The sequence below is a fragment of the Ambystoma mexicanum genome, chromosome 3p, assembly GCF_040938575.1.
Source record: "Ambystoma mexicanum isolate Mex_15411 chromosome 3p, UKY_AmexF1_1, whole genome shotgun sequence".
NCBI lineage: Eukaryota > Metazoa > Chordata > Amphibia > Caudata > Ambystomatidae > Ambystoma > Ambystoma mexicanum.
In genome coordinates this window covers 388,989,394-389,015,343 of record NC_090925.1, presented here as the reverse complement: position 1 = coordinate 389,015,343, position 25,950 = coordinate 388,989,394, and the positions used below count along the sequence as shown (strand labels likewise).

Here is a 25,950-nt window from a genome sequence, read left to right as displayed (position 1 = left end):
TATAATAATTCCCTACACACGAGCACTGGGCAGACACCCTTTTATACCATCTATGGCAGGCACCCATATACTTCTGAGTTGGACGTTCCTACAACCCTGGAAATGCTAGCAGTTAAAACCTTGCACAGGACCATTTCTCAAACCTTTAAAAGGGCAGCTGAACACCTACTTCAAGCTAAAAATCGCCAAAAGAAGTTTGCTGATCAACACTGAGCAAAGGCCCCCAACTACCAAGTGGGAGACAAAGTCTGGCTGGCGTCTAAACACGTGTCCATTAAAGGAGCCCGAACTTTCCGTCCAAGATACCTGGGTCCATTCACTGTCACCTCCGTGATAAATCCTGTGGCGGTCAGACTAGCTTTGCCGTCAAACATGCAGATTCATCCTGTGTTTCACGTGTCTCTCCTTAAACCTGTTCAACCTGGGACCCGGGTAGCAACGCCACCGCAGCCAGTAGTAGTCGCCGGGGAGCCAGAATTCGAAGTCAAGGACATCCTGGATTCAAAGTACGTCAGATCCAAATTATACTACTTAGTAGACTGGAAGGGGTATGGTCCACAAGACAGGACATAGGAGCCTTGTGAGTACATCCATGCTCCTCGCTTGCTTAGACGATTTCATCAAAACCATCCAAACAAACCAGGACCAGACAGAAGAGCCACCTTGAGAGGGGCCTTGGGGGGGGGGAGGAGTGCTGTCATGATTCCTGCCCCTCATGTCCCAGCCCTCCAAGATGTCAGGCTGGAGCCAAGCCACGATGACCTACATGGCCCTCAAGGGCCTCTCCATCCCTCCAAAGACCCAATTTGCGTCAGACTTGGCGCTTGTGGCACCAGACTCACTCACTCCCATAGGATAAAATTGGGGATTGGACTTGTAGTGCATTGATGGGGACAAGATGGATGCCCCCACATATTTCGGTTCCTAGAACTGCATGTGCAGTCTTGTCTTTTGGGTGTGGTTCAGCCCAGAGACACCTGGGATACCCAGAGACTATTTAAGTTTAAGCCACGCCCAGGCTGAGAAACATGCTTTGTGTTTTCTACACCTGCAGTGTGACACTCACCGTGTTCGGATCGGTCTCCAGTAGGCCTGCATCTTTCTTCTGCGCTCAGCTCCTGCAAGAACAACAACACAGTTAGGAACAGCCTTACCTTGCGGCGCTTCTGCCCATCATTCATCGCTTCTTCTGTTCTGCGGGCATCTTCGGCAGTGTCATTCCCATCCCGGCATGCCGCTTCCTAAGGGAAAGGGAAAAGAACAGAAAAAAAGGCATTAGTAAGCATTCAGCAAATTTTCGCTTATCTTTAAAGACTGTATGAGCTTCAAACGCTTACCTGAATCCCAGCCGCTCTGGGGGAACTCTGTCTCTGGAATTTCTCATCCATCTGCAAGAGGGAAAAGGCACTCCAGGTTAGCGTGGAAACATCTAGAGGCGCTTATTACTTATTCACGCGCTAATTCACTGCATTTCTTCTTCATAACTGGCATCCACGCTGAAAACATTGCGGCAACTAAAAGACACAGAAAAAGAACTCAGTTCAATACAAATACGAAAGGGTTGCATCGCGCATCACGCTCTCACTCACCTTCAGCGCTACTCATCTCAGCAGCACGTCACCATCCCCGGACGCGGGCCATCATCTAAGGAAGGAAAGGAACGAAGTTAGAGAACTGTTCAAAAGACTCATTATACTTCCCTGTCGGACTCTTGCCAGTGAAGTAACTAGGCAGCAACGAGCCTGCATCAATCAATGCGCCCCTGCGCTGAAAGCAGGTCAGAGAGCACACTTTTTAAGAAAACAAGGTGAGCTGTGGATCAAAGGGAAGGGTTGGACACCGGGGAAGAAGGGGTTCAAGCAATCAGAGACAATAGGGAGTTAAACTCTACCAATCCTGTGTTTCAGGGAAGGGTTCGAGGTCGTAAGAGGTCAGAACAGGCTGAGTGACGTCCCCGTGGAAACCAGGTGAGCGTTACACAGAAGCTATAACACTGCTAACAGACTTGCACACTAAGATGGAGGAGTAAGGAAACACAGTGGGGCAGGATGAAGATTGGCCCACATATCTTTTCTCCTGGATGGCCAATGGATTGAAAGTACTCATAGCTGTACCAGTGTTAGTATTATTTGGATTTTGTGTCCTAAGACTAGCCATAACCCAATGTAAAAAGACTCTCAAGAAGACGGTAGGAATGAAAATACTGGTAGACGTGGACACTAAGACAGACGAGAAAACACGGACTGGTGATCTACTTCTGTTTCACCTAAAACTATACCCTCTTGTTCCCCCAGGTACAAAATTGTTATCCCCAAGCCCCGTAGGTGGGACGGTGGGTGTTCTGCAAACCATATCAAGACTGCTGCTATGACCTGGAGAATGGATGAGCAAATAAATAACTCAGGTGACCTGAGGGGGCTGACAAAGATATGAATTCCCAAGGTACCCATCAATGGGAGTGTCCTCTGAGAAGTGTGGTCGAGGACTCAACCAGAGGGGGGGATGCAGACAGGCATATGAATGTACCAGTCATTACATCCACCCCTCCCCTGTCTTGATGCCATAGAAAAAGAAAGTGTGCATCACTTATGGGATCTGACTCCTCCCCACCACCCTACCGCAGGTTTGAGAGACGATACTCACTGAGACAACCTTACCAACCCTACCCCAGAGGAATCGGAGAGGAGGTGAATTTGCAAGCTACGGAGACTATGCTTTGATCAAGATAATGAAAGTAAATGACACCATTGCTGAACACTGACATACTTAGGGGCATTAGACACAAAGCACATAAGCATCCACCATGAAGATACAAAAACAATAGGTCAAACTGCACTTAGACATGACGAATATGCTTGCATCCAATAGGCTAGAGAACATACACTCCATATATACGTTGAAATGCAAGACACACGAGAATACATATAAAGTTTGCTTAATGCAGAAACGGAACAGAAGTGAATGGCCGTGCAAAACAAGATGGACGTCACAGCCATGTTTGAGTGAATGAGAAACATCGGGAAGCCTCTAAGCTGCAGATGGACCTGGTTTACTGAGTTAGCACAAGGCTAAACCTGCACGGCTCAGACAATAGCCTTGACTAGTTACTGTGGAAGGAAAGTTTTGGATCAACACTCAAAAAAACAGACAACACCAGTTCCCAGACATGAGACACGTTTCTCTTAGATTAAGCAAATAAACAAATAATGTTGGAAGGTCAGATTCCCACTGACTCAGACTTAATATTGAGAAGTAGCTTGAACAAGTCTCCAGAGGCCAAGGAAGGTAACTACACCCACAATAACAAGGGCTAAAATCCTCAAATACTAGGCAGAATAATCCAAAATGTGGTCTTGACACACATGACCTACAGTTGGAGAATAATGTCTATTCATTAGATTCAGAGACAGACAGACAGACTGAGACCTTTGTTCCCATCATGCTTTCAAGACACAAGGTACAAAATGGGCCATGTCCTGTCTTGGAGCCTAAGGCATCAGAGATCTTAACCTATTGTCAGAACAGCACCTTGGTGCTGCTCCCACTGGCTAGGATTGTTGATCATGTGCTAGTATCCTTCCAAAATACCAAGGCTGAGAAAGACTACTGACCAATCCCTACCCACCTTTAACGCTCATATATCAATGTTGCAGCAGCCTGTTATAATGTATTATGATTACATGTTTTCACCTGTATCAGTTTAGTAGGTGGTCTTACGTGGTCTTAGGTAGAGCCACCAGATAGAGTGTATCCAATGAGTGTACTAACCCCAATGGTTTTCTAGGATAAAACATCAATTGTGATGCCACTCTCGTTTTAAAGCCATTGTCAAGCTTGCAGTTATTCAAGAGCCTCAAAGAGGTTTGTAATGTTTGTTGCTATCCCTGTTGTATATGGTTTGTTAACAAAACAGGTCTTTGTCAAATTTCTGGACTCTTCCGTTTTTGGGACGTGGGATTTCCCGTGGCCTGTCCTCTTGCTTACCCAGGAGGTTTCAACCCCTCATTGACAGGTTCTAAACCTAACTTGTCCTGTATACATTTTGCCTTTCCATACTTTCTGGATTTAATCATGGCATATAACACTCACTTCTTAAAAATGGGCTACACTTTGGAAAACAGGGCTCAGTTTGCTGCAAAGTCTTCCACTGCATATTACGAAATCTACAAAATTGTATGTGACAATGCCACTAGAAGGATTATCATAGACAAGGAAGCTGAGAACCCTCCCACCCCCCGCTAACACGACCACCAGCCTCATGGGATTGGCTTCCTGCTTTGCTGATATATAGTCGGAAACAGTATTCCTATCAAAGGTGTAGACAGGGTAGGGCCTGAGAGGGCAAGGCCCACTCAAAATCTCTAAATTCCGATTCAGAAGCGCTGTGTGTGCAGTTACAGATGTTAATGCCACTGTGGTGGGCCCAACTACATTAGCTACAGGCCCCACTTGTTAGACAATCCTTGCTACGCCTCTGACTCCTAGCATCAGGGAAGAGTCGATCAGCTTCTTTGTTTGGAACATTAGGAGCCATACTCACTTCAGTAATCATAAAGAGGGGGCTGATCATCTAGATGCCACTTTTGTAATGGATGGATACTGTTGTATTACCCTCACAGCAATTAAGGGCACCTTGGGACAACCAAAATGTGGTTTACTAATTGGAGCCAAAACTACATTTCTATTTCTTGACCATAAGGGCAATACCTCCCTCAATGATTTGCTATTCAGGGACATTCACTATCCAACCGAGTATATTGTGAACAAAATGTTACTTATATGACCATCATGGTGGCGCAAACACTAAGGGCCTCATTACGACCTCGGCGGTAGCCATGCAGCTATTGGCTGAACATTTTCATGCGGAACCTCATGACAGGGGCAAGGATGTCCAGGGTTATGGTGATAGAGAGGTGCAGATTAGAAAGGGCAGAATCAGTGTGGGAGTGAGTGGCAGGAGTGGGAGGGGGAATGAAAATGACGGCAAAAGCAGCAACTGACACACGCTTCATCAGTTGAATGACGGAGAAGGAGACTGCCAGTGCAGGCAGAGGCTTAGCCGGGGGAACCTAAGAGATCTAGGTGAGAGGACAGGAGAGCATGGTCAGACCAGGAGAGAGGTGTCGTGAGAGGGTTGGAGATGGGAATGTCTGCTGAAATGAGAGCATCCAAGGTATGTCTGGCTGAAGGATGAATAGTGAGGGAAAGAAAGTTACAGAGGCTACGGAAGAATCCAATGGCCGAACAGGACAGTCAAGGAGAATAATGAAGTCTCTGAGGAGGTAAAGCTTGGAGGTGGAGGCAAGAAGAGAAGAGGTGAGGTCTGACCAGTCTGAGAGGAAGAGGGAGACTGTGCCAGGGGTCCTATTGATGGTGAAGAGAGTCAATGAGAGGGTTGGCGAGACAACAAGCTTGCAGATGAGGCATTCGAAAGAAGAATAGGTGTGAGTGGGAATGAAAGTAGCAGGGACCCATTCAGGGAAGATCAAGGCGAGACCCGCTTAGACAGGATCTTGTAGCCCTCAGGGAGGAATGTGTCAAAAGCAGTGACAGAGCTGGCAGTGAGCCACGTCTGAGTGAGAGCAAGAATGTCAAGGTCAAAGTCTTCAAGAAGCAAACAGATATCAGAGGAGTGTTTAACAGAAGAGCAAGAGTTGAGGGTAGCTAAGTGAAACTGGTTGCTACCTTTGATGGACTTCGGAGGAGGGGTACAGGGATGTGGTACGCACGTCTGTGGTGCAGAAGGGGCAAGAGGGTTGGCAGACGGAGGAGTGGCAGGAGAAGGGAGGAAGTTGATGAGAGACGGAAGACTACTATCAAGAACGAGGAGACTAGGATGAAAGCCCTGGGCCATAACAGTGCCATTCTGATAGACATATATGATGCACCCAGAGGAGGAGAAGCATACCAAGAGTACTTCTCATCTGGTGCCACCATTAATGGGCGACAAAGAGAAAGGGTAGAGGACAAAGACAATGTGTGGAGTCCATAGGTCCGGAGAGGGAACGGCAAAGAGGATGTCTGTGACAGTCTACCTGGAAGAAGCATTGACGTAGGTGTCAACGATGGACAGGCTTGGATTGGAGACCAGGAGAAAGAGAGAGAGAGAGAGAGAGAGAGACGGGGAAACTGCAATGCACAGAGAAACTGCAAAATGCACAACAAACTCACCAGGTGGCGTAGCAGGAAGACAGTTGCAGACAAGTCAGGTGCACAAGACATTCCAGGTCACCAAAAACAATCAGGTGCAAGACGTCACACAGGTCGCTGAAAGGGGTAACGTGCTGCTCCAGCAGCAGAGGAGGAAGGAAGGTGACTCAGGTGGGATGAACCCTTCACCGGAATACGAGGAAAGTGTCTAGATCCCAAGTCACAAGGCAAAAATGTAGCTATTGGTCAAAATCAATCTACAATCCAACAAGGAATCAATGACGGTACACCTAACATGCCTGATTAGAAGCATCTGATGATCTCTCTCTCGGAATGTAGCTGTTCCAGAGCAGCTTCCATGGTGAATACATTGCCCCTCCAGTCACCTTTTCTGAGGTTGTGTACCAGCAACCGACTTCCAACTGCCCATCCAACCCGTCAGCCCCCAAACTCTCTACCTGGGATGCCAGAAGTCCATGTGAGGCCCGGAGCCCCCCGCTTCCCCACAAGGTCAGGTAGGCCTTATGGCTCACCCTCTCCAACCAGGGAAAGCAACAGTGTCGAAGGCTTGTCCAACGGCTGTTCAGCTGACCCTCTCAGCCTTTCTGCAGCCGCCATTGAACGCTCTATTCCTCAGATCCAAGCAGGAGAACAGTCCCACCCCCGGGTGGTCCACCCCGGGCTTGCAAGCCCGCTTCTGTGGATCACCGACAACAACAGCCCCGGCATATGCACAGGACTTGGGTCGCCGTTCCGGCTTCTCCTCTCTCCGACACTTCAGCAGAACTGCGCACGCAGGTTCTGTTACGTGAGGCAGATCTAGGTCTCAGCAGCACGCAGCAGCTCCGGCCCCCTGGTTCATATTAAAATGTTTCAGTTGGTGGCAGCCCTCCTCAAGGGATAATCACTTTACCCCAACATTTTCCGATACCACTACTGCTGCCGGGCTAGTTCACGGGACCGCATCGAGAGATGTGCGGATAGCGGGCATCAGAGTTCATATAAGCGCACCCGCTCAAGCACCAACACCACTGTGGCATACAACACACTCCTCCGGTTCTCCAGGGGGGGGGGCACCCCTTCACGGGCTAAGCTGCCTCACTCCAGCTGGCCGGTTGGTGTCAGCACCTCTTCAGGCCCCCACTGCAGCACCAATCAACTGTACCGGCAACACCTTAAAGTGCAGCCCTGCCCGGGGCACCAGGACAGTACCAGATGTAGGCAGGCGCTGACCATTCATGGCTGCAGATCAAAATAAAACTCCAACAAGTCATGAAGCCGACCAAACTCACAGGCCAACATACCATTAACACAGAGGGCAACAGAATCATGTGGCACCACAAGAATGTTCATATATGCAATGAATATATCACTAAAGATTTTAGATTACAGAATTTCTACAGTGAGCTGGATGGAAATATAATTATTGAACACTTTACTCAGATAATAGGGACAATCGATATTTCAAAGCAGATCGCTGTGACTTCTAAACCGAGTACAAATACATTCATAGTTATGATTGCCATATTGCCAAGCAAATGTACGACTCCTGGTGTAACATCAGATCCATTACTGGTAATTCTAATATAGCCATGAATGTTAGACCTAAACTTATCAAAAACTTCAAAATGAACTAGACCATCATGAAGCCTCCATCTACACCACCCAATGGCAACTTCTGTTTAATAAAACCGGAAAAACGTTTCAAAAAATGTTGGCACATGCTAGAAAATGTCATGTTCTAGGAATAAACCATGAAACTACTCTGATATGTGAATCAGTGGAAACAATATATTATAAATACCTATTGTAATAATTCTAATGTTACTCCTCGTATGCAGCCCAAGGCTTTTCATCAAAATAATTCTCTGTACATATCTGAGGGAGATATTCTCTATTTATTAAATCCCTGTGCCCATCCTGCGCACCTGACCCAGATGGCCCCTCTAGCAAGGACATAAAAAGTAATCTCTTATTGTGGGCTGTAATTTTAACACAAATCTTTGACAAGATAATTTAAACTGGAAAAAAAACAATTTCATGGAAGATATCTCACATCATTCCAGTGCACAAGAAAGGGCTGCATAATGAAACCAAGAATTACCGGTTGTTGGCCCTGTTGGCCTCTCCAGGCAAAGTCCTTTACTAAAAGATATCAGGAGATGTGCGGAATATAGCCAACTTCTGCCTTGCTATCAAGCGGACTTCTGCGGGTTTTAACTCACTGCACAATGCCCAGACTGTCCAATATTTAATAAATGAAACCGCCATAAGGAAGGCTCTTGTTAATATTTGGCATGTGTGCACTTTACCACAGTATTTGATATGATTAATCAGGAATTGCTGTGGCAAAAACTCAGGAAATAGGGTCTTCCGGACTTGTAGTTAGACATGATTATACAACTCTATAGGGGCACCTCAGTCTGTATCCATCTTAACAAGAGGGGAGAGCTGATCGATCCACTAGGCACCAATGGTGGCCTGAATCAGAGATGCATTTTGGCACCCCTGATTTTTAACCTCTATATTGTTGATTTGGATGATGCACTAAAGCATGCGCACAGTTTTCCACTGAATTTTAAAAACATGCATATCCAAAGGATCAATATGCGGATATCATCTTGGATCGCACAGCCATTGGCTTACAACTGTCACTGAAAGCACTATTCGACTTTTCTGAGTCAAACGAAATCAAGACTAATCAAACAAACAAAAAAATTCTTGACATGCATGAAGGGCCATGCTACAGAGAGGTTTATCTGGACAATTAAGGGAATAAGGCTCGATATTACTGAACATATCGCATACATCAGAGTGCCAATAAGCCATAATAAGGAACAAGTTACTTACCTGTAACTGTTGTTCTCCAGCATGGGTCTGGCATGGATTCACATGCTCATGAATATTCCCCGTCGTCAGGCTGGGATTCCTCAGTAAAGAAAAAATCAGTATCAGTTTCGTTTCTGATCTCTCTTTCTTAGTAGTAACCAATCACTGATCTCTGGGTCATACTGCCCCCAGCCAATGACTGCCCTCTCCCTAAGCCCCGCCTCTGGCAGCCATCCTCAGATTTGGTAGCACGCCAAGTGGCAGTAGGACCAAGTGAAGAGCCGCAGAGGGGTAGGTGGGAGGGTTCGCATGTGAATCCATGCCAAATCCATGCTGGAGAACAACAGTTACAGGTAAGTAACTTGTTCCTTCTCCAGCATGGGGTCTGGCATGGATTCACATGCTCATGAATAAAAGAATACATAGCAGTATACACATGCACAACCATGGGAGGTGGCAACAGGCTCAACATTAAGCAATACAACAACTCAACATTAAGCATCTCTTACCTCCTCACCATGCTCACCTTAAGCGAACAGGTTGCGCAGCACTGCTTGGCCGACCCTAGACTCCTCCCTGGAGTCCCGATCGACGCAGTAGAATCTTGTGAAGGTGTGCGTCGACCTCCACGTAGCAGCCCTGCAGATGTCCAGCAGGGGCACACCAGACAGGAACGCGTGGTAGCAGCGTACGGCAGCACTTGAGGGGCCTTAATCCGCAGAGGGTTAATCTTCTGTGCACGGCACCAGACAGAGAACCACTTCCACTTATGACCGTAACACTTGAGAGTCGAGGACGCCCTGGCCTTTGCAAGAACCTCTCTGAAATCAGCCGGGATATCGTACCCTCCAAACTCTAGTGCTGCAGGAGCCAGGCCTGCAAGTTCAGCGACTGTGGGTCGTGATGGAGAATGGCGCCTCCTTCTCTGGAGAGAAGATCTGCGTCCGCCGGCAGCTTGACTGGTGGGGACGTTGACAAGTCCAGAAGGTCAGGGAACTAGATCTGCCTCGGCCACGCCGGTGCGACGAGGATCATCCTGCACCTGGACTTCTTGAGCTGGTTGATCAGGCGGAGCAGCAACGGCAACGGAGGGAACGCGTATAGAAACAGGCCATCCCAAGGGAACGAGAAAGCATCGCCCATGCTCCTCGGCTGTGGGAACCTGCTGGCGAACCTCTGGAGTCGATCCACTTGGTCCTGGCGCAGTTCCCACTCGTGGCACGAGCGCAGCTCCCTGCTGAGTGAGTCCGCGATTGTGTTTTTTATTCCTGCCAGGTGGAAGGGAACCAGAAACATCCCCTGGGCGACGGCCCAGTGCCACAGATCCTGGGCCTCCTTGGATAGGGCTGGGGATCTGGTGCCTCCTTGCTTCCGTATATGAAACCTCGTGGTGGTGTTGTCGGTGAAGAGCCTCACCACTTTGCCCTTGAGGGACGGAAGGAACGACTTGAGAGCCCAGAACACTGCTCGGAGCTCCAGAATGTTGATGTGGAGAGACCTCTCCTCCGGGAGCCAAAGGCCTCTTGCGTGGAGGGTCTCCGGTGTGGGCCCCCCAACCCTCCAGAGAGGCGTCCGTCGTCACCGTCTCCTGAAATGCCGGGATTTGAAATTCCGTGCCTGTCGTGAGGTGAGCACGGATGCCCCACCATAAGATCGCCCGACGGAACTCCTCGTCGAGAGGGATCCTGTCCTCGAAACAGCCCCTCGCCAGAAGCCAGCGGGCGTCGAGGAACTCCTGTAGCGGACGCATCCGAAGTCTGCAAAGGGGTACAATATAGATGCATGAGGACATCATCCCGAGGAGGGACTTGATGGACCTCACCCTGGCCACGTCCGTGGCTAGCAGGCGCCACACCTTGCCCAGGATGGTCTTGGTCCTCTCCTCTGAGGGGGAGGCCAATTGCCCCACTGTATCGAGCTTCGCTCCCAGAAACAGTGCTATCTGCGATGGAACCAGGAGGGATTTGGGGTAGTTGATGGCGAACCCCAGCTCCGTGAGTAACCGGACGGTCCTCGCCGTGTGTTCGACAGCGAGTTCCCTTGTCCTTGCCCGGATTAGCCAGTCGTCCAGGTAGGGGTAAAAGTGGATCCCCTGCAGACGCAGCCGCGCCGCCACTGGTGCCAGGCACTTGGTGAAAACCCTGGGTGCCGACTTTAATCCAACCGATGGGCCCTGAATTGGTAGTGGCGTCTCTGAACCATGAACCTGAGGAACTTCCTGTGCCTTTTTAGAATAGGGATGTGGAAGTAAGCATCCTCCAGGTCCAAAGACTATAGGAAGTCGCCTTCCTCCAGCTGTCCCAGCACGTGCTGGAGGGTGACCATCCTGAATTTCTGCGCCTTGATATACTTGTTTAAGCGACGCAGATCCTGGGTGGGGCGCCAACCGCCTGTCTTCTTCTTGACGAGGAAGTACCTTGAGTACACTCCGGAGCCCTCTGGGGATGAGCTCGATGGCACCTTTCTTGAGCATCGCCTTTACCTCCAACAGTAGTCGAGGGGGTGTGATTCTCCTTCCTGGCCACGGGAGGAATGTGAGGGCACTTCTTTTGGAATTCCAGCGAGTGCCCATTGGCCAGGGTGTCCAACACCCAACAGTTGGTGGAGATGGACTCCCACACGCTGATGAACTTCGTCAGCCGGCCTCCCACCGGGGTGCTTTGGTGGGTGCCCGAAAACCCGACCGGGTCAGTCTTGCTTGGAGGCGGCCTGGCCTCCTTGGCGCCGGCGGCGGGAACCCCCTTGCTTGCTGCGACCTCTGTAGGCCTCCTGGGAAGAGGAGCGGGCCACCTGGCGGTAAGTGGAAAAGCCACCGCTGGATCCTTTGGATCACCCTGTCTGCCTCCGGAGCTCCGAAAGGGCCGTTGATGTTGAAGCACCCCCAGGGCCCGGGCCGTCTCCGAGTCGGTCTTGATGGCCTGTAGGGACTCATCCACCACCTTACCAAAAAGGTTGTTGCCGTCCAACACCCTGGTCTGGACGTCCTGGCGAAAGTCTGTCGCCTTGAGCCATCCTCGTCGTCGGAGGCAAACTCCGTTGCCCAGTTGGCGAAATCGTGTATCGGCAATTTCTGTTGCCACCGTTATGGCGTGATCCGACGCCGCCTCGCCTTCCTGCAGAATTTCTAGGGCCTCCGCCCTTTGTCATCAGGCAGGAAGTCTAGCAGGGGAGCTATCTTGAACCAGAGCTCCCTGTCGTAGCGGGCCACGATCGCTAAGGCATTGGCCGCCTTAATCGTCATCGCCGCCGACGAGATGACTCGTTGTCCCATATAATCCATATAATCCAACTTCTTGCCCTCGCTGTCTGGCGGGGAAGTGGAAGTTGAAGCTGCAGCACCCGCTGCCTTCTTAGCCGCTGCCGAGACGACAAAGTCTGGCATGGGCTGGGCTCTGAGGCACAAGGGGGCGGCATCGGGGACTCAGTACTTCTTCTCGTACCTGTCCCTCCTGGCTGGTGTCGTGGAAGGGTTCTTGAGGACAGCAAGCCCTTAGTCCCAGATGTCATTGAGTAAAGGCACCGCGAGGACTGTCTTCCTCTTGGCATTTCGTCGTTGGTACAGAAACCCCTCCTTTTTCTGTTCTTCAGGGCAGAGCTGGAAGAGCTTGGATGCCCTGGTTATCATGGCGTGGAAAAAGCCAATTCCGTCGGCTGGAGACGCCCGCGGGGGGGGGAGGGGGTGAAGACGGGATGTCCACTGTGTCATCGCCGCTGTCATCGTCTGTCCCTGTCGCTGTATCAGTCGCCGTATCCTCTCTAGGGTACGGCGAGGGGGATGAGGGGTCCACCGGTCTCGCAGGCACGAAGGGCGGAGTGGGATGGAATCTCCTCCGCTTGTTCGGAGGGCTTCCCGACGGGCCTGGTTCTGGATCCTCCGTCGGGGTGCGTGGTAATCTCGTCCTTATCTCGGTGCATAAGGATTGGATTGCCAACAAAATGGCCGCCGAGCTATCCTGGGGCTCGGGCAATGGCTGCGACGGACGGGATGGCCGCTCCACTGGGCCCTGCTCGTCATCGTCGTTGCTATCTTCGATCACGTCAGCAGGGACCACCCCCTGGGATCGAACCTCTCGTTGAGGCCTATGAACCTCTCGTTGAGGCCTAAGGACCTCTCGTTGGGGCCTATGGACCTTTCGTTGAGGCCCTTCTCGGTTTCCACCAGTTCCTACTCAGAGGCTGATTCCGAGTCTGTAATGGCCATGGGCCCCCCCCTCTTTCTCAGCTGGGGGCTTAATGGGGGTCTTAGCGATGGGCTGGAAAGAGGAATCCCTCCACGGTGGCAGGGATAGTCTGGGCCCAGAAGGCGTTTCCACAGGCGTAGTCTCAGCCGGCTTCGCCGGGGTCGCAGCGACCACTTCGGTAGAGGCCTTTGCCGGGTGGATCAAAGTCCTCACCACCTTAGGTGCGTCCTGGGCCTTCGCCTTGGGGGGAGTGTCAGCGCCTTGCTCCCCCTTCGAGATCGACCGGGTCTGCTCCAGCGGCCTACCCGGGTTCTCGGACTTCCTCTTCCCCGAACCAGAGCGCTGGCTCGTGGTCGAACATGCCGGGGAAGTTGCGCCCTGCTTGGCAACCGAAGAGCCCGACCTTTCGGCACAACCAGGTGCCTGCGGACTCGCGGTGCTTGGCCTTCTGTTGGGCCCCCGTCGCCGGGGCGCCCTCACAGGACTTAGAAGCCCACTCAGACTTCTTCTTCGCCTTCTCACCTGCTGTGCCCTTCTCCAGCCAGGCGGTGAGGCGGGAACGACAGTCTTGTTTGGTCCGTTCCAAAAGGTTCTTGCAGAACGCACAGTCTATCTCCACGTGCGTCTTGTCCTCATGAAGGCAGTAGAGACATCGCAAATGCCTGTCCTCCTTGAAAACGTTCTGTAATCTGCATCCAGGGCAGCACCTGAACAACTTGAATCCGAGCGTCGAGCTTCCCTTGTCCTGGGCCATGTCCGTTGAGGTAGGCCTCAGATCTTCCAGAATCCTCCAAGAAGTATAAACTCGACGAAAACTTCACCCTTGAGGGGCGTAGAAGAATTCCGAAACGGGTCCCCGTTATCGGAAGTAGAAACAGTGGAGCTTGAGACTCGATTAAACCGAAAAAATGTGAAAATCTCCTGAAAGACGTGAAAACGCAGTAAAAAAAAAACTCGGGAGCTAAACACGAGGACTCCTAACACTTGAGCGTGCGGTAAAAATCTGAGGATGGCTGCCAGAGGCGGGGCTTAGGGAGAGGGCAGTCATTGGCTGGGGGCAGTATGACCCAGAGATCAGTGATAGGTTACTACTAAGAAAGACAGATCAGAAACGAAACTGATACTGATTTTTTCTTTACCGAGGATTCCCAGCCTGACGACGGGGAATATTCATGAGCATGTGAATCCATGCCAGACCCCATGCTGGAGAATAGTTGCATTCTTCTAAAAGAAATACTTAACCACAAAGGCAACCATTTTTGTATTAACATCATAAACGTCATATGGAAAGTAGGTGGATTATCAATCACAGGTATTATCAAATTATACAAAACATGTTTCATCACTAGTGCATTATATGGAACCAAAATGTACATGGGGAAAGACATTGGCTGGTTTAAGACACTAGAAGGTAATTTATGGAGTACTCGGTTTACGCAAGACAACCCCAATTAACGCTATCCGTTTGGACTCTATTTAAGATCAAACAAAGGTTATTATTACTCAAAATGTTAACTGACAAAGAGAACACATTGTTGCACATTTTTGGTAATCATATCAAAGCTGGCAAATTGGATGACTCTTGGGATCATGAAAGATCATGAAAGATTTAATTATCCTTTCCAAAACCTCAGCAAGGAGATAGATTAGAACAAGAGTCAGGATGTGGGGTACTGGTGGAGATTACTGATAAGGGCAATATATGGGATTGTATAAAAAATATCAAACATATCTAAACTGAGGAGCCTCAGGGAATACTCACAACAAGAAATTCATAAGCAGGAGAGAACTTGCCGTTAATGTCAAAATGCTTTGGAATACACTGCACCTTGTAACTCAATTCCCTATCTTGGCAAGGTATTAATCCAACTTTTACAGCATACAATAACATGATATATACATTATAGGATCTGATGAATTCTGGTCCTAGATTATCTTGGGAGATCTATTATTTTTTCCTATCTTGTATATGAATTATGGAAATTGATATTTACAAAATTGCTCTCTTTGTTGGTGACTATTATAGTTCTTAAATGATGAATTGATATGCTAACATTTGATGAATTGATATGGTAACGCACCTTTTGAGATACTTTTATTCTATTGTGATTGACTGTTCTATAATTTTGTTATAGACTGGAAAATTCAAATTTTATCATTTGAGTTTTATATATGTACAATTGATTTTAACTAATGTAATTATACATTAATGTGTTTAAGTAATGTTAAACTTTTTTTATGTTGTTGAAGGCTAATTTTCTTTTAGCCATATAGCAGCTAATAAAAACAAATAATTATCTCTATCCATGTCACTGAAATGTTAATGATAAGTTAGCTATCTCTTTTTTAGATTTATCTGTCATGTCAATTGGGATAGGATAGTCTGAAAAAAAGAAAGTAGACTTGGTGACCCCATGTTAATGCTCTCATTTTCATTTTAGAGCATGAATTTGTTCCATGGTGGGTAACAACAGAAGATATGAATAAAGCTGCATATCTTGCAGATGCTGTTAAAACAGCTAGTTCCCTATTAGGTATGATTGGAAGGCCTTGAAAGGTGAAGACTGGTTGGTAGTACAGGAAGTCACCATGTGTTTCATGTACTCCGGCCTCTATTTGTACACATTATCTTATCTGCATGCAGAGTATCTCATTTTGAAGAGCCCTTTTTTACCTATAATTTTATTTCAGCAAAAGCCATAGAAGTTACAGAACAATCACAAATATATAAATCTACCATAAGAATGCTTAAAGAAAAAAAGATTTCTCATTTCTAAATTCCATATCAAATTGATGGACACCTTGTTTTCATTTGCATAAATATAAACAGAGAAACAAGCTCTTTTGGTCACAAAGAAGCGTACAAAAGGTAATATGATACATAAGCGGGCGATGGGAACATATAGTGGTATAATGGGGAGAGCCTAAGAGGCATGATGACTGGGTTTGAGAAGGGGTATCTTGGACAGATACCTGGAACAATACGGTGGATAAACGTAGGACAAGTAGCAACTATAGTACACTACTATATGTAACTAATTGTCAGACTGGTGAAGGCTAATAGAAAGGGGGAAATATCTAGGGGGAGAAACAGTGCAGCAATTAAGTCTCACAAGAATACAATATCCTCTGACCAACTGCCACCTGGGCTCTTTCCAACAACTTGGTGACTGTGAAAGGAAAGGTCGTTGTCACTGGCCATCCCTTGACCTTGCTGTCATGCTTCAGAGTCACTCATGACACGCTAAAGGCTACTGCTCTTTTCCTCCTTCATATGGAAACTCTGTAGTACATCTGTTTGGTATGGCGGCCTAAGAACTGACACTGTCATTCCGATACAAGAATGGCAATTACCCATCCATAATTTCAGATGGGGTATTCCTCAGAACACCTGAACAGATAGGTATTTAGATGGGCTATCGCTACGGTTTTGTTCTATGCTTATCATTCCTTTGAAAATGAAACAAGTCCCAACTTAAGATGGCATCAGGAGGCGGCATCATGAATTCATTCCATCCACCCATTCAATAATTAAATTCCTACAAAAATGTCCCAAATGCGATCCTGTCCAAAGTGGAAACTTAGGATGAATGCCTTCCTAAATTAGCTGTGAGACCACCAGAGAGGCTAAACACGACAAAAGGCTCTATTCAAGGAAGTAAAAAACTGTTCTGTATTTGTGTTTATTTGAAAAAGGGAACACAGGACTTCGAACATAAACACTTTACCTAATGTGGTAAAATAGTGGGGTAACAAAACCATATGGTGAGGAGGTAGTGGGAACGTGCAGGACGGAATAAACATTAACAATGCATCTAGAAATAACAATTGACAAAGGACACAGACAAAATATATACAGAAAGATCCTGGGTAGTGTTACCTTTCTTTGTAATTAGAGTTGGATGGGAGGGAGAAGGAGCAGCAGTGTGATGTGGCCCCAGAATAAGGATGGCTTGAAATTGTAGGATCACAGGAAGGATATAGCGGGATATAGAGCTGAAAAGATGTGGGGGCCTGAAGGATGTGAATAGCAGAAAAGGGGATTGAAAGAGTAATAGGTGTTTCATAGAGAGCAAGCCAGCATTCAGACAATGTGTAGAGGCGGCGGAGTGAGAAATGTGAAAAAGCACGTGGGTGGCAAAGTTGAGTACCATGCTGAGAGAAGAATGTAGAAGACCCAAATGGAGAACAGTACAGTAATTCAGTCAGCAGAGGACCACAGTGAAGGTGAGGGTTCTGGGAGAGTGAAAGGTGAGGCATGGGCAGATTTGACATCTGCTGAGTAAGTTGAGGCTGGCCGGCACAGTAGTGAGGAAATACTTGTGATGGGTGCAAGCTCTGAGTGATGAATTGAGGCAGTCAGGTGGAAATTTAATAGGAAAAGGAATGAGGAGGCGGGAACAGAAGTGTGGACAACATCAGATTTTGAGCGGTAAGCATTAGCAAGTACTATGTCATTGCCTCAATTTTCTTCTGACTACCCCCTGACTTTAACCTCATTAAGAAAGCTATCAAGTTTTTATTTATTTATAAGATTAACGAAATATGGTACATCACTCTAAGCTTACTCTATGCATTCCACTGATCTCTAATCACCCAATTCCTCCTTCACCCACCTTCCTCACGCTATTCCTCAAGGGCCTTATGTAACTCAACCAAAGTTAACTCACCTTTCCTCCACATTGCTAGAGCCTTCCTAACACAATGCCTCTGATACTGCACTCTCAGATTTTTTGCACGCATCAAAATAGCTCATCTTGAACCTTCTGGCCTCACAATAATGCTTCATAATAAACCTGCCCTAGCACGGCAATATAATCGACAGGGCGTAACAATTAAATTACAAAACCAAACCGACTCTCGTCCCAAGACTACCGATTCTGTTTCGGGTGATGTTATAGACCCTCAAACGTTACCATTCGGGCAGTTGTTGATACTGCCTGCACACTAGACAGCAACCTCACATGCTGCAGGTTCCTTTCCCAAACTTCTCTGCTGTATTTGACACAGTAGACCACTATATCCTCTGTGGCATCCTCACGGTTTGCAGGGGAATAAGTAGGTTTGCCTTTGAATAGTTCTCTTCTGTTCCTGCAAAGCACTCTCTATATGTGCAAATTAAATCCTCCTGCTTTCCACCTCTAGCATTCACTTGAGGGGCACATTACTATTTCCATAATCTTTAACCTTCACGTAGGGCACCCATAGACTCTCTGCTACAAAGCAAAAACAATGATATAAACTAACATGTTGATGATGCACAGTTTTACCTGAAGGTCTAATAAAACAAAGACTGACATGCCACTATCCAGGCTTCAACACCCTCAGCGTATTCTCTAACAAAGACCAAAGGTGACCAGCTTTCCAATGACAAACAGTGACAAAATAAAAGAAAACCCCAATGAAAGGAACATTAATGGCTACTCCCACTTGGTCATACCAATGGCTAAATAGCTTGGCTTCTACATAGATGGAAGCCATATTTCCTCAGATTTCATATCATGAAAAAAGCTCAAACTCCTGACTTTCGTGAGCCCCTAAAACATATTAAGATTAACTTTTAACAGTCGCAAACACACACCTCAACAGTCTCTGAACATCCTCCCAGTCATCACTGAAAGCCGTCTTACATGCAGCAAAGTGCCTATCCAGAGGTACCAAAAAATAATCCACAATACCCAGCTGGAATATTTCTTTACAGGCAACCCCAGTACGCCGCCTCTTCAATACATGCTGCATAATAATCAAAGCCTTCACCATCAGGAATTCCCTCTAATTCTCTAGCAAACCTACTACCTCAAGAAACCAACTATCGCACAAACAGTCAAGATATGACCAGACTCAAAATCCCTCCCTGCAAAAAAGAGAAAGCCCATAATTGAGACGTCCCAATTTACAGACCCATATTATCAAGCTCTATTCCGCTCTCAACAGACCTGTACCATCATTATCAAACATCATGAATGAATATATAACCTTTGCCTTTTGTGAGCACTTCCTCTGTATCCCACTGCCAACATAAGTTGAAATTCCACAGTGCTTCTCAAAGACTGATTACTTTTCTTTTAGGGATGTGTGAATGCTTTTCATGTTTCTTTGTTATCTACTTTGTAGGTCTTATATCGCCTTTGTAAACTGCATCTTGCTCAGTAACTCACCCACATTCCCCCTATCCCTCTGCAATGCAAAGGGCCACATAGCTGTAGCTCTTCCATTTTCCCTGCCCAAAAGTTATAAACAACCCCCCTGTCAGACCCCGCTTCCCCCCTAACCCCCGATGTACTGAGGTCTGTTGCTTCCCAAAGCTAGGTTCACAGTTCACAAACAGATAAAATAAGATAGCTAAAATGATGAAAATAAATCTCTGATGAAATATGTTTTTTTAGGACCACAGTGGCATGATTTACATTTAATCGCTGGTTCCAATGTGTATTTTCCAGAGTACACAAATTTCCCATGGAGGAAACATTCAAACTCACCTTGACACCTAAATGCGCACAGGGCATTGCATAAGGTTTCAAATCAAAGTCTACCAGGACTGAAGTTGGAATGCCAGGAAACATCTCGTCCTGTGTGACATTCAGGCCAACAAAAAAGTTCTGGACCACCAAGATGGTTCCGTAGGCAGCAAGGAATGGCGCACTGAGCATGGCATAGCGCCTCCGATCCCGCATCATCCAAATGACGCACGACCAGAGCAGCAGAACAAATGTCAACCAGCTGTTGTGGGTAATGCTCCATACCTGGAAAGAAAGCAAACAGAGCACACAGTGAAAAGAAAGCTACATGTGTGCCATTTGCAGCATAATACCAACTCACTGGCAGCACTGAACCAGGTACAGAGTGCTTACATAAAATTAGGTAAAGCAGGCCGAGATAATCAACAGATTTGCAAGATTGTCACATATCCTAAAATATGATCGAGATAACATTGTAAAGCAGACACAGAAGATATGTTTTGAGTTCTGTGAAAGTAAAGATACACTCTGATCTTCCCAAAAGATTTATCAAACAGCAGACACATACACATGTGCCCCTGTGTAATCAATATCATAGGTATACCACTGCAATACATGGGAGCCTCCAAGACCCACATAAAATCCTGTAAGTAATTTTCCTATTACAGGCTAGTTGTGACATCACTACTGACCTGCAATGAGACAATGACATCCCTACTGCTCTGTAATAAATGATTTCACTTCAGTTGTGATGTCACAATGCCTGCTGCTTGAGCCAGCACAGAGCAGAATTCTAGCTGCTCATGCCGTGTGGCAGACAATAGGTTAAGGGTGATGAGAGAAAATTTACAAAAAGCAATCGGTGTTACCGGTAAGCAAATTAAAAATGAAGAAATGTGCAGATTGCATTGGACGACCAGGTCTTGAATAACAGGTTGGAGGAAAGTGGGGCTGTCTACTAAACATTTGTGATTGAAAAGAAATAATAAGTTTAGTCCTAGCTATGCAGGCCCATTTGAAATAGAGGAAGTGATCAACACAGTAGTGGTTATGTGAAAAGTACCTATAGAACTTCAGCCATCTCTGCTTTCAGAGATTACGGGGGCCATTAATGATTTGCTCCTGTCGGGACTGGTCCCACAGGAACTGAAGGCAGGGTAATTCCCCTCCTGAAGAAACGATCCTTGGATCCCACTATTCTATCTAATTTCCGTCCCATCCCACCCTTGCCCCTTCTGTCTAAACTTTTAGGCCATCATTACAACACCGGCGGTAACCAATGGCACTATTATCACCATGGTTGCTGCCGGTATTGTAACGAGTCCGCCATGGTGCAATTACCACCTCATTCCAAGGTTGGCAGGGCATTAATTCTCCATGCACCATTGGCCCTTCCCCATTCCCATTTTTGCCCCATAGGGCTCAATGGGAATGGGGAAGGCGGTAATTACGGTACCGCAATTTGCGGTACCGTAATTACCTCCAAGGTCCCTTTGCGGGTCCCTACTTTAACGGCTGGTCCAGACCAGCCGTTAAGGTCGGGAGCCACAAAGGGACCTCGTAATTAGGCGCCCTTTACGGCGCCGTTAACATCTTAGCGCCAGGGTCGTAATGAGGCCCTTAGAGTCACTGGTGTCTCCTCTGTTGTCTACATTTCTTGAATCTTTCAATCTTCTGGACACTGCTCAATCTGGTTTTTGTCCTGATAGAGGCACACAGAGTGTTCTGGTCACTGTCCAGGATGACATAGCCAGGCTCCAGACTGGTGAATGTGGGTGGAGTAGGAGCCCTGATTTTGTTAGATCTTTCAGCAGCTTTTGACATGGTCGACCACTCCATTCTGTTATCCAGTCTTGCCCAGTTTGGTATATCAGGGAAAGTACTAGCCTGGTTCACGTCATTCCTGGCTGATCATACTCAGACCCTCTCCATGCCCCCTTTCTCTCTGCTACCTGTCACCTCAGCTGTGGAGTGCTGCAAGGCTCTTCCCCATCACCTATTTTGTTTAACATCTATATATGGCCCCTTGTATATCTTATCCGCTCCTTCGGCACCAGATGCTACTCGTACGCCGATGACACTCAGATTCTGATCTGATTAGACCTTGATCAGGCTGATGTGTCGTCGTGTCTGCAGGAGTCTCTGACAGCTGTTGGAGTCTGGATGAACAGCAATTGGCTCAAATTAAATGGTAATAAAACTGAGCTGATGGTGGTGGGTTGCCCCACTGATCCCACGCTCTGGGTGTCTTCCTTTTGGCCCTCATCTTTAGGTTCCCTTTCTATTCCAGTAAGAAAAGTGAACAATCTAGGTGTTGTTATTTCAGCATCACTTTCTATGGACAAACAGGTCACTGCGGTTTGCCAGGCTGGTCATTTCCAGTTGAAAATTCTGAGGAAAGTGCTGCCCTTGATCCCTGCCCCACCGCGCCCCCCCTGTAGTGGCGGCCATGGTTATATCGCAGCTAGATTCTTGCAACTCTTTCTATCTAGCCCAAACTAAGGGCTTGATTCAGCGGTTGCAACATCTCCAGAATCTAGCCGCTCGGGTGGCAACTGGCACGCCATTTGGTGCACATTTTTCCCCCATGCTTCGGACTCTCAACTGGCTTCAAGTGGCCCAGCTGGATAAATTTAAAGCACTATGTATAGTAAATCGCACCCTTCATAATCAAGGCGCTGAATATCTTCAAGCCAAATTCACCCGCTACTTCCCTACTCGTAGTCTTCAGTCTGCCACAGCCGAACAACTTGTAGTGCCTAGATACAAACGGTCTATGGTTAGGGGCTGGGCTTTGTCCGTTGCCGCAGCAACTTTATGGAATGACCTTCTGCTTTTTTATTAAGAAATCATCCAATTATTTAGCTTCTAGAAGGTCTGTGAACACTCACTTATTTTAGGGTTGCCCCGTAGTGACCAGCTTTTCCTCTCTCAAAGCGCCAAGATACCTTTGGGTGACTGTGCGCTCTAGAAGCTCTTGTAACATAACATAACATAACATAACATCTTGATTTGGGAAACTTTTCTTTGCCTGTGCTTTTGCCTGTATTACTCTAGTTAGGGAACATATCATCACCATAGCACCAAAGCACCAATACCCCTACCCACCTATGCGATTGCTGAAATAAGCATCCCCCTACTCTATGAAGCACTGCCAAGCGTTTGCGAACTGTGACAAATATGACAAGCTCGACAAACCACCTCTGAACTATACCCACCAGATATTTATATCGGTAATTTCCTGTGTGTTTGTTAAAACTCTGTCTGGAGGCTACTAGATTAGCCTTACCACCATAGTCCACTGTCACAGAGGGAAATTCAGAGGAATTCGAAGTTAAGGCAAGTTTAGATTCTCGTAAAGTAAGATGCAAATTACAATATGTAGTTAATTAGAAGGGACCTGGTCCTCAAGAGAGGTCATGGGAAGCAATCTCAGATACTCATGTGCCACGTTTAGTTGCTAAGTTCCACCAGAAAATTCCAGACAAACTTGGCCCTGGATCAGGGCCTTTAGGAGGGGGTATTGCAGGGTTGGCAGTGGTGCATAGGGTAGGGGGATGTGGCTTTCAGCAAAGGTCTAGGAGGGGAGTTGGTGCTTCAGGAAACTTTCCCCAATCAAAATGGCTGAACGAGTGTAGAGGCCATCTGAATTGGAATCTTGGAAGGGTAATTGCAATTATAAGACATTCAAACCTGCCTTTCATCAAATGTACTGAGCCTGCAAAACCTGTTTTTAAAGGGCTCTACTAGAGTAGTAAGGAAGAATTCACAGAATACACTCATGTCCATACAGTACCCTCCAAAGAAGATGTTGAACCTCGCTGTCCCTTCCGTAGTGCTCTGCCCCCAGGATTTATTTCCACTGCTGGATACAGGTCACCCCAAAGTGAACGGGTAAGTGGATAAAATAAAAAACAACACAGGTTCATCTTCTCTTCCAATTTTGAGAACTGCATGGCATGTGCAATAAACACTTGTTAGTTTACCTTTAATCCTGATAACGGTTTACTGTTTTTCTCTCATACTCTCTCAGCACCAATTTACCCTCTACATACCTGTGACTCCTCTGCTACTGCTACTGTGCTACTGCCCAGAGGAGATATTTCAAAAATACTACTGTGAAGGCCATCTTTAGACCTTCTGAGTGCTTCCTTCATACTCTTTTTATATCCATATTTCTATTGTCTTATTTATAGGTTTTTTTTGCTGTTTATATTGCTATATCTATATAGATGTGTACACACACAACGAGAATTCATTCCATTGACTCAGTTCAACATTTTCTTAAATGTCCATTGAGCCACTCTGCCTTTAAGTTGTATTTTTCCATTGTTGCTTATTCTTAGTGTTCTCCTTTTATTCCATACATTGTGTCTTTTTCCTATTCAAGAAATCAAACTATTTGTAGAAAACTGTTGGGATGCAAATCCAACGCCCCTAATGTGAGAGAAAGTACAAGTTATGGGAATCTCTTTAGCATGAGAAATGGCCCACACAGAAGTCCAGCCACCTTGCTAATGTCCACAAAATGTAGGCTTTATGTGAAGCTGACAAAGGGATAGATGAATTTCTGGGACCAGTTCATGAAGAAATACAGAGTAGACACCTGAAGCATGTACATATTGAGAGTGCAAAGCGTGTAGAGTAATGTAGGAGGTGCCTAGTATGCAGCAGTGCATTAGAAGTAGGATACATTCATAAGTAAAGGAAGGAGTCACATGGCACTTCCTATAGTTAAAAAACATTTCATAGAAGTATAATAGACAACAGTTACAGAAAATAGTAGGGAACATATAGAAATGAATGTTGACACACCAGCATATAGCAGCTGGACTTTGTGCCAATCGAAAATAAAATGCATTTAGAAAAAAAACAGCCTTTTGCATTAGAAAACTAGGCCACAGAGAAACATTCAGATTTCCAGTGGTCAGATGCACTTCATTGCTGCTTGTCTCAGATACTGCAAGAGACAAGGTCAGAACCCTGGAGGAAGATGCAAAAAGCCGCACAGGGATTGGTTAGAAGCGGACGGTGCAGCAGGTTCCCAAGACTTAAACGAGTGAAATTATAACAAAACATGTTTTTCATATTAAGTAAAACTTGGAAGGTGAAGGCCACAGTTTGGCGAGAACATGGCCATGTGCTAAGATGTGCACGAGACACACAAAGCCCCCTGGCAGAAAATGCCCACGCAGAAACAGGGATTCACGGCAACAGAAGCAAGGAGACACTTGATTAATGTAGGGAATATAGTAGGGGACCATGGAAGGGTAAGGGGTATATTAAACATTTTGCTACCTCAACCCCCAAAAAAAATATATTAACAAGAACCAAAAACAACCCCCACTCACGCACACATAAATTCACATTCAAGAGTTGTACACAGACTTGGAGCAGTATGCAAGAAGTGTTTCGTAGGAGGTTGTGTGTTCCCATGAGGGGAAAGGAAGGATATTTCCCAGAAGGTGAAACATGCTTCCGAAGAGAAATTGCAACATTAACCATCATTTGTACAGTCACAAGGCTGAGAATGATCAGAGGGTGCCAACATTTAGGTCCCATGAAAAAGTGATGAGGTGTTCGTCTTTTGTTGCCACACTGTCTGCATTTCACAAAATGATTGGTTAATGAAGGGGGAAGAACCCCACCATGGAACATTCAATGGTGGGATAGCCAATGGGGAGATGATCTTCATGTTGCAAAAGGCAATAAGATATAACCACCAATGAAAATAAAGCAGTTTTGATCATCTCAGTATTAGGTCATAATTAAGAGGAGGTTATTGACTTGGTCACGAGGTGTAGGTTAGGCCAATAGGGCTAGGTATTGTATAGATTTCCCTAGGGGACAACAACTATTGTCCAATCAGGTCTTGAAACATTGTTAAAGCTGTGATGTCACTCACTCCTATAACAAACGCCATTTAATGATAGCACGTTGAATGATGCTTGTATTATTCCCGGTCGAGGCTGCATGTAAAAAAACGTTTGTTTTTCTTGCTACTCATGCACTTTTATTGCTCATTGAATATATTTTTTCGCTAATCTGTTTTTTTGGCCTATTTTACTAAACTGTCACATTTAAAATAAATATCTGCAAGCCTTCCTCTGATTCTCCTGTACCTTAATGCAGACCTTGTGCTTTAGCTTGAACTCAAATTCCTACTTTTCTGCGCAATGACTCATCTGCATGTGTATGTGTACAGACTGACTGTTCCCACCGGTTCATGAACGATCAGATGTCCTGGAATTATATGCTCCAATTCTGTGAATTACCCCTTACTCCTCTTTCAAAGGCCCTCTTTGGGTACAACCCTTTAAAAGCAGGTCTTC

General features: G+C 46.5%; 1 protein-coding gene across 1 annotated transcript in view; it reads right to left on the bottom strand.

The window, feature by feature from the left end:
* Positions 1 to 25,950, bottom strand: part of LOC138579901 (piezo-type mechanosensitive ion channel component 2-like) — a 2,232,767-nt gene that overhangs the window by 1,682,669 nt on the left and 524,148 nt on the right. Inside the window, exon 11 of the mRNA XM_069650129.1 lies at positions 19,640 to 19,903. Coding sequence (XP_069506230.1) covers positions 19,640 to 19,903 — 264 coding nt within the window. The remainder of the gene's footprint in view (positions 1 to 19,639; positions 19,904 to 25,950) is intronic.